Source organism: Tyto alba, unplaced genomic scaffold (assembly GCF_018691265.1).
Source record: "Tyto alba isolate M040663 unplaced genomic scaffold, T.alba_DEE_v4.0 Super-Scaffold_28, whole genome shotgun sequence".
Classification (NCBI taxonomy): domain Eukaryota; kingdom Metazoa; phylum Chordata; class Aves; order Strigiformes; family Tytonidae; genus Tyto; species Tyto alba.
In genome coordinates, this window is record NW_024881302.1 from 685,471 (window position 1) to 702,335 (window position 16,865).

A 16,865-nucleotide genomic window follows, 5' to 3' on the forward strand; every position below is an offset into this window, starting at 1 on the left:
GCCAGGCGCTGCTGTGGAGAGGGGCAGCTCCGGCAGCGGTGTGGTGCAGGGGGTCCTTCCTCCCGCGGTGCCAGGGCAGCTCTGGCAGCGGCACGGGGCCTGGTTCCCCCCCTGCGGGGGGATCCCCCTCGGGGCCCGCTCCCCGGGCTCCTGTTAGCACAGGCGGCAGGGCCGGCAGTGCGCTGAAAGCGCCAGAAAGCTGTTGTTTATGTGGAGTGGGGTGTAAACAGCAAACATGTCATGGAAAAGACGTGCCCTGCAAAGATACAAAGACTGAAAGGAAAATTGTCAGCTTTACAAAACATTTCTCCCTTGCGAGCAGAGAAACCTGGGGGTGTCTAGGCATCCACACCAGCTTTATTTATCCAGACGCCTCTAATGTTCATGCTTAAGCAATGTGTTTGCTGCCGAGGCTGGATCACCACATGGAGGCAATAAAACGGCTAAAAATGGAAAAAGCAACTTTTCCACAGATTTGGCAGTTTGTCATGGAGCGGAACTGAGGGATGGACACCTCCCGCCGCTGGAAGGGGAGCCTGCTGATGCCCGGCCCCTCGGGTACCCCCACTCCCGTGCTCCTGCCCTGCTATTGCTGCCCAGGCAGGGCAGCGTCCCCGGCTGAGGGGCTGAAGCCCCGTGGGCTCTGTCAGTGCCTCGGCTCAGGTGGAGGGCGTATGGCCCCGTGGAAGTCCCAGACGTGGGTGAGCTTACACCAGCCTGGAACAGCCGGGTGCTGCTGGCTCCTCGGGGCTGGCGCTGGGTGCTGGGCTCTGCCTCCCCACCCTGACCCGCAGAAGCTGCTGTCACACAGAGCGGCGAACGCAGCACCAAATGCCCCAAAGGCGAAACCCCTGTGGGTCACTTCAGCACGTCAGGGTGATGAGGCTCCTGTCCTCCAGTTCCACAGCTCTCCTGAGCCAGCAGACTCTTTCTTCCTTAAGAAACTATTTTTAAACTCCCAGGGAGTTCCAATCCCACTGCTCCCACGCCAGCACAGGTGAAAGGCTGCCGAGAGCACTGCTTTTTCAGCTGTCTCTTCCCTCTTTCTTTACATCTGCACTGAGTTCCTGGGCGCTGCACGAGAGGACACCTCATACCCACCCTGGACTGGCTGCCAGGGAGCTTGCAGCATCCTTGTTTGTGTTGTGCTGGCACTTCTTGCCTGTCTCTCCTTGTTACTTGGGAAGAAGGATGATAATAAGACAAGTAGTTTTCTGCAGCTGAACAAGCTTTCTGTGCTGAGAAAGCAGGGACGATGACTGTTAATGCTGAAGCGGTGCTGCGCGCAGCCCTTTGGCTTTAGCATGAGCAGCCAAGCAGAAGCCCGGGCTGTCAGGAAGGAGCCGTGCCAAGCAGAGGGAGCCAGAGGGGTGGGGACGGAGCAACAATCTGCACCCGCACCCTGCAACAGCCTCCCGGTTCCCCGGGGTCAGCCTGCTTGTGGGGCGTCGCAAACCACACAGGCGAGGCTGAGCATCCCCAGCCTGGCAGAGAAAGTGAATTCTTGCATCGCCTTCAAGCCTTTCCTTCGCACGCACCGGCGGCACCGCTGAGGGCTGCTCCTCCCGCCCCTGCTGAGGACAGAAACCGGGGCTGCCCCTCCTCGCCCCCGGCCCCGCGGAAGGAGGGTCCCCGGGGGCTGGCCGGGCTCACTGCCCACGGCCACGCAGCCAGCTGTGCCCGTGCCCGGCTGCGAGCCCCCTCCGGCCCCGGCTGCTGCTTCCCTCCCCCGCCCCACTCCGCGGTGGGGCTGCGGGACGCTCCGCTCCCGGCCCGCCTGTCCCTGCGGGGGGCAGACGCGGGCGCCCCCGGCCCCGCACCGCTGCTCGGGGCGGTTCGGGGCTGCCCGGGCCGGGATGCTGGGACCGAGCCGGCGGGGGTCCCGTCCCGGGCGGGAGGGCTCTGCGCGGCGGGTGCCGCCGGCCCGGCCCCGGCCCGGGGGAGGCTGCGGCCGCCGTGCGATCGCGGGGGCTCCGGGAGGAGCTGACGTCAGGCGGCCCCTTAAATAGCAGCGCAGCCGCCTCTGCCCCGGCACTTCCCGCGGAGGCGAGAGCCGGAGCCGCCGCCGTCCGAGCGCCGAGCCGCGCCCGCCGGGGATGGGAGCCGCGGCGGCGGGGCCGCGGGCGCGCAGGGGCCGGGGCGGCGGGCGCGGCCCCCCGGGGCATCCCGGCCGCGCCGCCGCGTAGCCGCGGGCCATGCCGGAGCGGCCGCGCAGGGCGCGGGGCCATGCCCGGCGGCGCGGCCCCATGGAGCCATGGCGCGTAGGGCGCCGAGCGGGCGCGCCCCGGCTGCGGCTCCGGCTCCGTCCCGGCGGCTGGCGCGGAGGGTCCTCGTCCTCTTCACGCTGTCGCTCTCCTGCTCCTACCTCTGCTACAGCCTCCTCTGCTGCTGCGGCGGCCCCGCCGCCCCCCGCGCCCGCTGCGCGCCCCCCGCCCGCAGCGCCGCCGCCAAGAAACTTCTGCAGAAGTCGCGGCCGTGCGGGCGGCCGCCCCCGCCCCCCGACCCCCCGGGCAGCGCCGCGCCCGCCCGCCGCCCGCGGGACCCCCCCGCGCCGCCGGCCGGCAGCCCCCCCGGGCCGGGCAGCCCCCCGGGGCCGGCGCGCCCGGGCTCCAAGCGCCTGCCGCAGGCCATCGTGGTGGGCGTCAAGAAGGGCGGCACCCGCGCCGTGCTGGAGTTCATCCGGGTGCACCCCGACGTGCGCGCCCTGGGCACCGAGCCCCACTTCTTCGACAGGAACTACGACCGCGGGCTGGAGTGGTACAGGTGAGGGCACCCCCCGCCCCCCCACCCCACCCCACCCCACCCCACCCCCCTGGCTGGCGGCAGCTCCATCGCCCCAGCCCTCCCCCCCTCCCGGGGGACGCGGGTCTCGGGTCTCCGCGGGTCCCGGCACGTCCCAGCGGGAGCATCTTGCGCGGAGCCTCGCCCCGCCGCGCTCGGGGGGTGCTCCCCCTCCCCTCCTTCTCCTCCTCCTCCTCCTCCTCGCCCTGCGGAGCGGAGCGGGGGGGCAGCCGTGCCCCAGCCCTGCGCGGCTTCGTCGCTGCCGGCCGCGGGAGCATGGCTGCTGGGGCCCACGCCAGCGCCGCGGCTGCGACCGCCCGGGACCGGGACGCGGCCCTGGACCCGGTAACAGGTTTCCCATCCCGTCGGGGGAAACACTCGTCTGCGCGAGGGGGCCCTCCAAAACACGAGGGACCGACCAGCCCCACGGGACGGCACGGCTGCCCTCCCCGCAGCCCCAGCCCTCCGGCCGTCAGGTCTTCTCGGCAGCTCTGGGAGAGCGGCAGCCCCCGGCCCCGCCGTCGTGTCTCTCTGGGCTCGGCCGAGCGCGGGTCTCCCCGAGATCTCTCCTCATCCGCAGAGACCAGCAAGCGCGTGCGTCCAGTGGAAGAGGGTGGGATTCTAATTCCGGTAAAGGCTTTTGCGAGGAGCTCGGGGGTGCCCGCGGAGAGGCAGCGAGTAGTGCGTGTGAGCGGGTCACAGCACCCGTGGGCTCTGCCCCTGCCCGCGGCCCCGCGCTCGCTGCTGCAGGCTGCTCCCTGCGGGGCCTGACCCGCTGCGCCGTGGTGCAGTGCTGCAGGAGCACCGGGCTGCTCTCGGGCAGGGCCGCGGGGCTTGTGCCGAGCATCAGCCTCGGGAGGCAGAGGAGGGCTCGGTCTGGCCCTGGGTGCCTGCGAGCTCGCAGCAGGAGAGGACACGTGGCACGGGCAGCGCGTCGCAGCACCGTGGCGGGGGGCAGGAGGCAGCCCGCGGGGCTGCACACCCAGCTGCCTCGGCTCTCCATCGCGGCTGCGGTTTCCCAGCGCAGATGTCCCTTGTCCCAGAGCAGGGCAGCGCGCGTTAGCTGCCGGGGGGGGGGTGTCAGGAGGCACCACCGTGACACGGTGCTCGCTCCCAGCTCTGCTGGGGCCCTGCTTTGTGTCCTTGCTGGGCAGGCGTGAGTCTTGCCTGTGGTGTGACGATGCCGGTTTCTGCGAGTGAGTGGGTCGGAGCTGTGCGGCTGCGGGGCTGGGCCCAGGGCTGGTGCTCCAGGGAGGGCTGTCTGTGGGCACGGGCAGGTCTGCTGCCCCCTGTGCAACCCGGGTCACAGCAGACCCCACAGCTGGGAATGTTCAGCTCCGTTTGCAGCGGTACTGGTGGCAGGTGAGCCAGGACAGGCGCCAGTAGAGCTCGCTGAAGCTGTCTCCCTCTCCTAATGCTGTCCTGCAGCATGCCCAGTTCCTCCTGCCCTTTGCAGAGTAGCTGCGGCAGTGCCCTGTACCTGCTCTTGCCCCTCGGCAGGTCTGTGTCATTCCCCCCACCCTGGCCATCAGACACTGTCACACAAAAGCAAAGAGCTGGGAGCAGCCCTGCGATCCCAGCGTGCAGGGACAGGAGCAGCAGTGCATCCAGAGTAGCAGGACAGGCGGTGGAGCAGGACGTGGGGCCTGGCTGAGCCCCTTGCCCCGAGGGGAGCTGCGTGTGCTCAGCACCTGGCTGGGAAGCAGCCCCCCCCAGTCCTCAGCTGGGGTCCCCCCACGCAGCCCTTGGCCCTGTGAGCTCTCCAGGCTTTTGTGCTTCCTGTGTGCACGGTCGGTGCGGGGAGCCCGGGGCTGGGAGCCTCGCTGGCAGCGCTGGACCGAACCTCGTGGCACCGCTCCTTGCCACAGAGCCCGGCCAGGGCAGCGCTTCCCAGTGCCCGTCTGAATGAAGGGAAGGGGCTGCGCCCCAGGACAGACCCCACCTGGGGCATGTAAGGGCACCCGCAGGCACCCAGCGTGGTGCTGGTCTGGGAGACGGGTGCTGTGTCGCCCTCCCGCACACGCTTTGGCACCGAGGGGCTGCGGCAGCAAGCGCCGAGCAGCCGTGGTTCAGCCTGGGCTCCTCCACGTGAAGAGGGACTCGTCTGTGGCCAGGGGGGACGCAGCCCGTGACGGCGAGTGGCAGTGGTGACAGGCAGCTGCCGAGCGCGGCCGGGTGAGCAGTGGGCTGCCCGGGGCCTGGCTTTGCGTCCGGATCGATGGAGAGATCATGCCGGAGCAGCAGAGCCTCCGAATTAGTTCAGCTAAAACAATTAAATGACACTTCCCTGGTTTTATCACTTTTTTTTTTTTTTTTTTTTTAACCTAACAAATGTGCCAAAACTTAAGCACAGAGGTTGCTAATGTATAAAACGTGGAATTGATTTTTCTCCTTGCAAGTGGAGCAATTAAATGCGGAGCAGGTCTAACCCGCAGCGTGATGAGCTCCTGTCGCTCTGCCAAGAGCCGGGGAGCGGGAGAGCAGGGTCGTGCCGGCGGCCGTGTCCTGGGGACGGGCAGAGCCGGCTGTGAGGGGCTGCCCCGGCGGGACCCCGCGGCGGGGAGGCCGTCCCCAGCTACAGCCGGAGAGGGGCGGTGGGGTGTCTGCAGGCAGCCCGGAGCACAGGCCCCTCGGGAAGGCGAAGGCTTTCCCCGTCGGGAGCGGGGACCCAGCCTGCGGGAGCGCCGGGCTGCTGGATGGCTGAGCGCCCGATCCGGCTCCATCCTGCCCGTTTTGTGCCAGAGTGGAGGGACCAAGCAGGTCTTCGAGTTGAGAGCAGCGTGAGAGCTGAGCCCGTCTGATGCTCCGAAAACATCAGGTCCTGTTTTTCCATGTTTTCCCCTGGCCCGGAGTTGGTCTGACGAGGAGGTGGCAGAATCAGCGGGAGGGGACATCTCCTGCTCCGCCTGTCCTTGCAGCTCCAAATGTCATGCTTGCTCACAGCTGCTGTTTTCCTGGTGCCTCCTGGCTCAGCTCCTGCCGTCGCCCCGGGCAGCCTTGGCTCCCTCCGCTCCGGGGGTCTGCACGCTGGGCAGAGCCAGACCCCTCTGCTCATCCCCAGACCCCTGCCCCAGGGCTGCCTGCTCGCCGGCTTCAGACCCAAAACGCCCGTGCCGTTTCCAGTTCCCATCAGCCTCTCTAATCCACCTCATTAGCTACAGATACACTACAGGAAAGGTATTTTTAGCAAGATCTGTTTTAAGAGAACTGAAACCAAACAGCCAGCTACTGGGGAATATCGATTCATTACCAATCCTGGACTAAATGTTCAATACAGAGTTTTTTCCTGCTGCAGGTAGCGTGTGCCAATAACCTTCAATATTTTCCAGAACACGGGGAAGACGGTGTCGTTTAATTTGCAGTTGACTTGGAGCAGTGACTCTCATTACACCATCTCGGGGTGCAGTTTTCCTCCATAGGATTTCTGAGTAACCCTGTCAGATGCTCCAGCATTATTTTCAGAGAGGGGCTTTTCCCAGCTGCCCGGCTGCAGGCTGAGCCGGGCTCATGCCCGCAGGCCCCCGCTGTGCCCCGGAGCCGGGTGCCGGTGCAGGGGGAGCCCATCCGGCTCCGCACGGGTCCACCGGCCTCGATCCTGTCCCAGGGACGGCGCTTGGGCCGGTGCAACAGGTCCCCGGGGGCACCCGCGCTGCCGGAGCTCTGCCCCATGCCCCCCACCTTTGGTGGGCCCTGTGGGGGAGCAGACCCCATGGGCATCGCTGCGCCAGCACCCCGGCCTGCGGGGAGGGAGAGGAGGGAGCGCGCAAACCCCCCGCGCTCCGCCTGGCTAATTGCTCTCTGCTAATGGCCAGGTTGGCTCACACACAAATGGGAGCCCATTAGGCTTTGCCCAACAACACGGGCTGTTTTGTGGGCTTGACTGACAGTGCATTTTGCTAAAGTTAATTAGCAAGAAGAGAGGAAGGCAGCAAGCTTCAAGGATGCTTTGAAATTTCCTTGACTTCAGAGAGCGCCCTGGCTCAGAGGAGGGGGTATGAAACCTCCGGCACAGACTTTTGTGTGCAGAGCTGCCCCACAGGCAGCGTGTTCCCTGGTCACAGCCTTGCCACGTCTGCCTGCGGGCAGCGGTGCTGCCCTGCCCTGCTCCGGGGGGGCGTGGTGCCGTGGAGACCCTCGCTCAGGGGGCTTCCCCTGCCCGGGAGCTGGGAGAAGCGCAGGGAGGCAAATCCACGCAGGGTGCCCAGCCGTCGGTGTTAACGATGCGTGTTCTTGCGCTGTCTTCCGTGACCTTGTTCGTAAATGCTGCAGTTGGTTCCAACTTGCCCTTCGGTAGCACCAAATCCAGCTCGTAACCTGGCACGGCCGCGGGCGCGCACGCCTCGTGGAGCTGACAAGCCGGTGCCCGGTGACCTCGGGTGTCCGTGGAGGTGCTGTCTGTGGTGGCTGCTGCCGGGCTGGGGGCTTCCCCCGGGGCAGGCAGTGCCCGAGACCCTCCGGCAGCGCCCGCTCTGTGCGGCGGGAGGTGGGTGTCTGCGGCCCCGGGCCCTCGGCGCGATGTCCCTGTCCCAGCTGCTTCCCCAGCTTCTCCCAGCTGGAGTCACCCCGTGCCAGCGCCGGCGCGTGACGTGGGGTCCGTGGGACCCGCCGAGGGTCGGCGTGGTTTGTTCTTGGTGCCAGCGCGTTGTCCCGTCCCTTCGCACACCCCTGGGAAGGGTCACCGAGTGGGCAACATATCTCTGACACGAGCTTTTAATTAGGGAATCACTGCGGCTGCTGCGGCATATTAGCTGTTTTTTTTTTTTTGTTTGTTTTTGGTTTTGTTTTTTTTTTTTTAATTAATTTTGAAGTTTCACCTGTGGAAGGAGTTGCCTTGGGAATGGGAGGTGGGGAGAGCCCAGCCTTTCTGCGGGTGGGCTCGTGCCGGGCCGGGGCTGCCTGCCCCCACGCAGCGGTAGCAGCAGGGCCGGTGAGCCGGGCACGGCGCCGGGAAGCCCCCACCTCCCGCCGCGTCCTGGCCACGCTGGCCTCGGGCTTCACCGGGCCCTCACTCGGTGTTGGACAGTTATTTAGGAAGATGGGATTGCACATGAGCTCATGTGCACGAAGGGCGTCAGCAGCGTGCCCTTTGGAAAGGATTTTGTTGACTTAAAGGACACTGCAAATCTCTGGAGCATTTAAATGATTAAAAAATGAATCAGCAACAAAGTTAATTACTGTGTTCACACCGCTTTTATGCATTGAAATGTCCCTCATTAGCTGTCTGCGAGCACTGGTGTAAATTCTTTGAACATAAACACTTATTAAAGGCAGCTGCTCCATCATTAAGTCCAAGTCTGCCTTAGCGCAGGGTGGTGGCCGTGGGGCCTGGCCCCCGGTCCCCCGGGATGACGTTCCCCCACTGCAGACGCCGTGCGTCCCGAGCCGTGCGGGCTGGGGGGGGCAGCGGGGCCGTCCCGGGCCGGGGCTTCCCCCGCAAAGCACCGGCCGTGCGGCGCTCGGCGGGGGTGTCCCCCCGTCCTAGGCTTCTGCTGCATCGTCCCTCGGCCAGGGAGAGCTGCTCATCTTCCTCACACCTCGGCTTCTCGCGTGTTTGACCCAGTTTTGCTTAAACCCCCGCGTAGCTTTGCTTGAGCTTTCATCTCCTGCTGCCGCCCGCAGTCCTGCTGAGCCTGGCAGTGCTGGGCCACCCGGGGAGAGCCGGTGGTGGCTGTCAGCTGTGTGCACCCGTGGCACAGCACGGCATGGCATGGCATGGCACAGCATGGCATGGCACAGCATGGCACGGTGTGGCACGGCACAGCCCCCTCGGCCGCGGGCAGGGAGCTGGGGACTGACTCCCCTGCAGCAGCCGGGCTCACTCTGCCGCTGCCGGTGGGATTCTGGCTGTGCCTTCCCCGGGGGGGCGAGGAGCAGGCTGTGGGGTGGGGAGGGGACCTGCCGCCGGGCCAAGGTGGAGCGGTCCCACGGGAGCATCCCGATGCCAGGCTGCGCACTTGGAAGAGTTTCTGTGCTCGGCTCCGACACGTCAAGCTGCAGCTGGAGACGCGCTCGCAGCCCACCCGTCCCCCAGCTCCCCGGTGCCGCACGGAGCAGTGACCCTCGCCACTGCCCCCCGCCCCGTGAGCCCCGCCGGGGGTTGGGGAGGGGAGCAGTGACCCTCGCCACTGCCCCCCGCCCCGTGAGCCCCGCCGGGGGTTGGGGAGGGGAGCAGTGACCCTCGCCACTGCCCCCCATCCCGTGAGCCCCGCCGGGGGTTGGGGAGGGGAGCAGTGACCCTCGCCACTGCCCTCCACCCCGTGAGCCCTGCCGGGGGTTGGGGAGGGGAGCAGTGACCCTCGCCACTGCCCCCCGTCCCGTGAGCCCCATCGGGGGTTTTGGTGAGTGGGTGCTTGCTTGCGCTGGAGGATTTCGGCTCCCGGCCTGCGGACACAGCCGCTCAGCCCACGGCAGCAGCTGGAAGAGGGGGAGCGCGCACCCCTCCTCACAAGAGCCAGCACTTGGGGGTTTTGCCAAATCAAGCTGTTTGTTTCTATGCCGATGGGTGGCTGGAGGCCAGGATTGCGCACACGTCAGTCTCCAGCCACCAAGGAGAGCCCGGGCTGTGCCCGCCACGTCCCCGCGAGCTGCAGCAGGCAGATATTTCCCCGGGACGTGCCCTGCTCTCCTGCGCACGCTGGAGGGAGGGATCGGTGCTGTAACAGGATTATCGGCTGGGCGCTCTTCCCATGCGCTTATCTGCAATATCTCAATCGTCTGATGAATTTTTGTACAAATTCCTCCCTTGGAGAGTGTTTCACGCATGTTCAACATCAAAGCAGCGCAGCCAGCGAGGGAGCACATGTTTCTTTAATGTGGGAGCGTTGTAGGGGCTGCAGGGTGCCCAAGGGCAGATTATAAGAAAATTAATAATTCAGGTCTAGGAAAGGTGCTGGTGAGAAGTTAACCCCTTCAGGGAGAGGCGCTGCCTTCGCACCGGCACAGCGACTGGGGGTACCTGGTGTGTGTCCCCTCCCCAGTAACCTCTCAATCTGCAGGCTGGAAGGGAGCGTTAATGCCCGTGTCAGATGGCACTAAAGGGCTTTAAGAATTGAGTAACTATAATGAAAATAATCTCCCATTCAAGAGGAATGAGTGCTGTCCCTCCAGAGTAGTGTGTTGAGCGGAAGATTCGGCTGGTGCCGGGGTGCCCCCCGCTCTCCCCAGTACCCCCAGCAGGTCCTGCTGCGTGGGAGCCCCTGGCCCCGGGGGTGTTTGTGGGGGCAATGTCGAGCAGAGGAGCCTGCAGCCCCCGGCTGAGGGGCTGCCCTGGGGGGAGCCGCCGTGCCTCTGTTGGTCAGAACATCCGAGCCTTGGCAAGAGCTGCAAAGAGCAGATGAAGTGCAAAGCCTGTGGCTGCTGAGCAGCGTCTGCGGGGCTGGAGGGGCGAGCTGCGTCCCCCCACTACTGCTGGAAGAGCTTCCGCCACCTCCCGCCGAGGCGTGCACCCCCTCGGGGGGGCCCATCCCACGCAGCCCTGGAGCCTCTGCTCTTGTGGGTGGGAGGAGGGAGCGGGGCTGGGGCAAAGCACAGCATCCTCTGCAGAGAGCAGGGGCTGGGCACGGCAGTGACCCTCCCGGGGGGCTTTTCTCTCCCAGGCAGCTGGAGGGGGCGGGGCGGGGGGGACAGGCTGCTCCGCTCCCCAGCCCTCGGCGTTGCTGAGAGGCCGGAGTGGAGGTTGCTCCACTGCGTCCCCAATGATTCCTGTGCCGAGCTGCCCCAGCATCCGCTCAGCATTAGTGTTTTTGACCTCCCCCGTTTCTGCCGCATCGCAGATTCCCAGCACCAGGGCACGGCGCGGGGGGGCTCCTCCAGCCCCGGTGTGCTGGGGGGGAGCGGCGGGCGTGACACCGGCGTGGGCAGCGCCGTCACCCTGTGGGGAACCGGAGGGGCCTCGGCAGCAGCATCGCGCTGCCCTCCCGGACCACCAAAGCCACCCCCCGCCCCTCCCGAGGCAGAGGCGACCCCCCCCAGCTCCACCATCACGGGGGGGACCCGTTATCTAGCAGGGTCCATCCCCCTCCCAGCGGCACCGTCCTCGTCCCGGCCGCTGGCCGTCCCGCGGCACCCAGAGCTGTCCCCAGGGCGGTGGGTTTGGTGTCTCCTCTCTGCACCCCCCGAGTGCTCCAGCCGCCCCTCCCCACCAGTGTCACCAGTAGGGCACCAGCACCGTGGCAGCGGCTCGCTCGGCGGGTGCCAGGAGCCGGTGCCGGCCGGGGACCTTTGGCAAAGTCGGAGGTGCCCAGGACGGGTCCCCGGCGCGGCTCCTGCCTGAGCCCTGGCCACGCGCCGGGTACCACGAGCCCAAACACGCGAGCCTTGGGCTGAAAACTGTGTGACATGCTATTTGTATGCAAATAACTCTGTGAATGCAGAAGTCCAAAAATATCATTTTAAAGTCAACTGTAATTAAGTTTGCAATGCATTTCCCTGCTCTTGCAGCCCTGGGGATCCCGCCGTTAACGTAAAGATGAATGCCTGGATGACATTTCTCCCCCTTGCATGGTTTCACTGGTGATTTATTTATCTATTCAGGTTGTGTTTTGTTGTCTCAGCAGTCTCTGTTGTTCAGGAGCAGCAAACACTGGGAGTCCATTTAAAAAAAACCCAACTCTTGTCTCATTTCAGTAATATACTATGCAGAGATTTTGTGTTTTTCATAATGGATTAGAACCTGTAATTTCGTTTTTTGAATACATGGACCTAATAGCTCACGTAATGAAAGTCTAACAAGCCTGAAGATGAGCCATTAATGAAACAGCAGTTTTATGATTCTCCACCACTATATTGTAATAGTGAATCACTTATAAAGCTGTCCTGTGCTGATTTATGATGAAACTTGTTTGTGATACGCAGATACAGCCATAGTGCCTGCCGGTAAATTAGCATTTCCTGACAGTCATTAAACAATGGGAATCGTAATCTGGATTTATGGGGTTTGAAGCGGCGCAGTGGGAAAGGCCAATTAAGCTGCGTCGGTGCTCAGGTACCTCTGTAAAACAGCCCTGCTAATTTATGCTGATTAGTTTTCTCTTCCAAACGAGAAAACTGGTCAAGAGTGTGTGAGGGTTTGCGGGCTGGCCACCGCACAGCTCAGCTCAGCCCAACCCAACCCAGCCCAGCCCAGCCCAGCCCAACCCAACCTAACCCAGCCCAGCCCAGCCCAGTCCAGCCCAACCCGACCCAGCCCAGCCCAGCCCAGCCCAGCCCAACCCAACCCAACCCGACCCAACCCAGCCCAGCCCAGCCCAACCCGACCCAGCCCAGCCCAGCCCAGCCCAACCCAACCCAACCCAGCCCAGCCCAGCCCAGCCCAGCCTGACCCAGCCTGACCCAGCCCAGCCCGACCCAGCCCAGCCCAGCCCAGCCCAGCCCAGCCCAGCCCAGCCCAACCCAACCCAACCCCAACCCAACCCAGACCAGCCCAGCCCAGACCAGCCCGACACAGCCCAGCCCAGCCCGACCCAGCCTGACCCAGCCCAGCCCAACCCGTCAGCTCTGGGGCCAGGCAGGGCGTGGAGACCCCAGCCCCGTGCCAGTGCCCAGGGGAATGCCCCCAGCCTCGGCCACCATCACCAGCAGCCCCACTGCAGCCCGGCGCAGACCTCTGGGCACGTCTCTCCAGCATCGCTCTGTGGGTCTCTTCCAGCTGCTCGTCCAGTCCCCCCGGACCACGGTCTGTTCTTGTCCCCACGTCACCATCACAGGGAGTGTCCGGGGTCCGCTGGGACCCGCTGCCTGCAGCTCATGCTGCCGCCCCCCACAATGTCCCACGTCTTCCACTGTGGTCCCCTTGTCTCGCAGGGCGTTGTGGGCTGCTCTTGGATCCCCTCCCACTTAGGGCTTTCATCAGGTTTCTCTCTACAGAGCAAGCCCCAAAGCCGGTGGCTGTGGACCATGTTTTGGGGACCCTGGAGGTGTCTGGTCTCGGCCACCGACTGATGCAGCTCTCAGAAGCACCCGTGCCGCAGCGTGCTGGCGCGGCAGCGTGGCCGTGGCGGCTGTGCAGGGTTTATCCCGTGAATAAATCAGCGCCCCGCTCTCCCCAGCTGAATCGCTGCAGACCCGGTCGCCGACGTTTGCTTTCCCTGCCTGCTGCCGTCCCCAGCGCCGCGCTGGGCTGCCCACCCGCCCTTGGCTCCGTGTGACTGTTGTGCCACCTCCCCCCTGGTCCTCCCCCGGGTCCCCGTGCAGGGGCGAGCACCCGCTGTGGTGCCCAGCCGGGCAGACCCTGTCCGGGGTGGGTGTGCTGTAGGGTGCGGGGGGGCTCCCAAGGGGTCCCCATGGCCAGGCTGCCCGCAAGCTCTGGGCTGGGCACGTGTGGGCACCTCATGTTAAACATACGGGCTCTGTTTTAAAAAACACCCCACTCCTGGGGGCACTTTTCACACTTCTGCACGGGCGGTGCTGACCGTGCCCTCGGGCTGTGTCGTGCTGCGCAGCTGGCCCCGGGCCGGCCGGTTTATGGCCACGAGCCGCCGTGTGCCGTGCCGCGGGAGGAGCGGCGGCTGCCCCCGAGGGATGAAATGGGGTGGCCGGGAAGTGCCCGGGATGGGCACCCAGCCCCATCCATGCCGCCGGGGCACTGGCCTTGTCCTGCCTGCTGGCACTCCCTGCCCTCTCCCTGCCCATTCCCTACCCTCTCCCTGCTCTTTCCCTGCCATCTCCCTGCCTGCTCCCTGCCCATTCCCTGCCCATTCCCTGCCCATTCCCTGCCCTCTCCCTGCCCTCTCCCTGCCCTCTCCCTGCCCATTCCCTGCCCTCTCCCTGCTCTCTCCCTGCCCTCTCCCTGCCTGCTCCCTGCCCGCTCTCTGCCCATTCCCTGCCCTCTCCCTGCCCGCTCTCTGCCCATTCCCTGCCCATTCCCTGCCCTCTCCCTGCCCATTCCCTGCCCTCTCCCTGCCCATTCCCTGCCCATTCCCTGCCCTCTCCCTGCCCTCTCCCTGCCCTCTCCCTGCCCATTCCCTGCCCTCTCCCTGCTCTCTCCCTGCCCTCTCCCTGCCTGCTCCCTGCCCGCTCTCTGCCCATTCCCTGCCCTCTCCCTGCCCGCTCTCTGCCCATTCCCTGCCCATTCCCTGCCCTCTCCCTGCCCATTCCCTGCCCTCTCCCTGCCCATTCCCTGCCCATTCCCTGCCCTCTCCCTGCCCATTCCCTGCCCTCTCCCTGCCCATTCCCTGCCCATTCCCTGCCCTCTCCCTGCCCATTCCCTACCCTCTCCCTGCCCTCTCCCTGCCCATTCCCTGCCCATTCCCTGCCCATTCCCTGCCGCTCCAACCAAGGGACCCCGTGGCACCGTGAATCTGGCTGCAACGGATTTCATAGTTTACTCTAGTAATACAAGACCAATTTATAAATCTTTCCATCCCATTAGTTTTTATTTGATTTGGATGTTCACATGTCAAAGCAAATGATTTAATTAGCACTAAGCTGGGCTGCAGGGACGCGGCGTTTTCCCCTGGTCTGGTGCTCCCTGCCCAGCCCTGCAGCCCGGCTCCCCGTGCCAGCAGCAGCCGGGTGTACACGGGACCCCGTCTTGGAGCCGTTGGGCCTGACCAGGCCATGGCCGGGTGGGTGACACCCCCATGGGTGCAAGCCCCGTGTTCCCAGGCAGCCCCTTGCTCCCAGCTCCCACCAGCAGAGCAGCACAGCACCCCGGGGCCTCATCCATCACTCCCCACAGCTTCTCGTAGTGGTGGTATCGCACAGCCACCGCGCTCCTGCATCCCGGCCCCCTTTGCACCCTGGGCACAAGGGCTGTGCGCAGGCAGCTCTGATTTCCTGCCCGCTGCCAGGACACAGGCAGGACGGGGGGGGGCTGTGTGCCTGCTGGGTGCTGGAGGCCGGCTGGCACCCTGCCCTGCCCCGGGCACCGTGCTCGTTGTGCTGCGGGCGGCACAGGGTGCGCGAGAGCCGGGGAGTGCTGTGATGTGATCGGGGAGGAGACACATCACGTAATTGCAGCAATTCCGGAAGGAGCCACTGTAATTTATTTTGCAAATGTCAACTGGTGTAGGAATGGGGGGTGAAAGGCTCCAGCAGCGGCTGGCGGCTGGGTGATGCACCCGTGCTGGTGGCCGTGGTGAGCAGCGGGACCCGCTCCCATCCCCGGCTGCAGGCTGAGCTCCGGCGCTTTCCTGCCGTTGATAACGGTGGGGACGGAGCAGCCCCGGCAGCCGTGCAGCCCCGAGGTCCCCAGCAGCCTGGCCGTGACCTTGCCCTCTGTCCTGCCGGGCTCCAGCCTCCCTCGGGAGCGTTTCTGCTTGCTGCCATGTGTGCGGGGCTGCCGGTGCCCCCGTCCTCTGCACCGGGGGTTCCCTGGGGCTGGCACGGACCCGGGAGACAGCCGTGGCCGGGGGCCCTCGGCAGCCCCGCAGGAGGGAGCTGTGCCTGCCTGGTCCTGCCGGGAGGGAACGCCCCACCAGCCCCACGCTGCGGACACCACCTCCCAGAGCCTGGCCTGGCTCCTTCCTCACCATCACCTTCTGCTTCGCTTGCAGGAGCCTGATGCCGCGAACCCTCGACAGCCAGATCACGGTGGAGAAGACCCCCAGCTACTTCGTCACCAAGGAGGCACCACGGCGGATCTTCAACATGTCCCGGGACACGAAGCTGATCGTGGTGGTGAGGAACCCGGTCACTCGGGCCATCTCGGACTACACGCAGACGCTCTCCAAGAAGCCGGACATCCCCACCTTCGAGGGGCTGTCCTTCCGCAACCGCAGCCTGGGGCTGGTGGACACCTCCTGGAACGCCATCCGCATCGGGATGTACGCCGTGCACCTGGAGAGCTGGCTCCAGTACTTCCCCCTCTCCCAGATCCACTTCGTCAGCGGGGAGAAGCTGATCACAGACCCAGCCGGGGAGATGGGCAAAGTCCAGGACTTCCTGGGCATCAAACGAGTTATCACGGACAAGCACTTTTACTTCAACAAGACGAAAGGCTTTCCTTGCCTGAAAAAGTCGGAGAGCAGCGGATTGCCTCGCTGCCTGGGCAAGTCCAAAGGCAGGACTCATGTGCAGATAGACCCCGAGGTGATCGAGCAGCTTCGGGACTTTTATAGACCTTATAATATCAAGTTCTATGAAACAGTCGGGCAGGACTTCAGGTGGGAATAAGCGTCCGGGAGCAGAGCTGCAGTGACGTGAGGCTGCGGTCTCCCATGAGTGGGGCCCAGGGGGGGCTGGAGCCGGGACCCCCCCAGCCAGCCTGTCCTGCCCCGAATCCGTGAGCAGAGGCAGGCGAGGGGCTTCCCCGGCCCTCGGGAGGCCGGGATGCTCCAGGGCCAGCCGGGATGGGGCACAGAGCCCTGCCGCAGCGGCTGAGGGGCGAGCGCCCACCAGGCACCGCCCGGCCCGGCAGGTCAGCAGCGCCGCGGTTTGCTCCGTGGGGTCCCATTTGCTTCTACCGCCACGTGGTCCCCGGGGCCGCGGTGATGGCCCCATCCTGCAGCCTATGCACCGGCTGCTCCAAAGCACGTCCCCGCTCTGTATCCCAAAGCAAACAGGCTCTCCCGGACCCCCCCGGCTGGTGGCAGTGGCCGTGGGGCTGTCCCTGTGGGGCCACGTCCCCCCCGCGGTGCTGGGGCGGTCAGGGCTCTGGCCGCTCCACTTTGCCTTTTGTCACTTAAGCGCAGTGTGTAACCATGAGGACAGTGAGATGTATCTGCTTGAAAAAGAAGTCTATGAAAAATGTTGTACTGATATTTTGTCCTGTGAATAAAGCACAGAATCCTGCTGTTACGGGTACTTTAGTGGCACTAGTTTCCTTGTGCAGCATGTGATCCCTTTGTGTAAATAAAGGCGGCTACCACCGGTGCGGCTGCATGGGCTTTTCTTAGGGCAGGGCTGAACCTGTGGGCGCGGGGCTCGGGCCGGACAGCGGGGCAGCCCGGCACGGCGAGGGGGTCCCGTGGCACAGCCCCTGGGGGGGTGACAGCCTGGCCCGGCGAGGGGGTCCTGTGGCACAGCCCCTGGGGGGGTGACAGCCCGGCACGGCGAGGGGGTCCCGTGGCACAGCCCCTGGGGGGGTGACAGCCCGGCCCGGCGAGGGGGTCCCGTGGCACAGCCCCTGGGGGGGTGACAGCCCG

The 16,865-nt window shown here is 65.3% G+C and overlaps 1 protein-coding gene across 1 annotated transcript; it reads left to right on the forward strand.

Moving 5' to 3' along the window:
* Positions 1-2,180: 2,180 nt before the first annotated feature.
* Positions 2,181-16,593, forward strand: HS3ST2 (heparan sulfate-glucosamine 3-sulfotransferase 2). Its single transcript, XM_042798657.1, has 2 exons — positions 2,181-2,763; positions 15,276-16,593. Exons 1-2 carry the CDS (start codon positions 2,255-2,257, stop codon positions 15,892-15,894), a joined length of 1,128 nt encoding a protein of 375 aa, XP_042654591.1. The 5' UTR covers positions 2,181-2,254; the 3' UTR covers positions 15,895-16,593.
* The last annotated feature ends 272 nt before the right edge of the window (positions 16,594-16,865 follow it).

Coding starts and splice junctions, on each gene's coding strand:
- HS3ST2 (XM_042798657.1), top strand. CDS start 2,255: ATGGCGCGTAGGGCGCCGAGCGGGCGCGCCCCGGCTGCGGCTCCGGCT. Junction 2,764..15,275: donor CGCGGGCTGGAGTGGTACAG/GTGAGGGCACCC, acceptor CTTCGCTTGCAG/GAGCCTGATGCCGCGAACCC.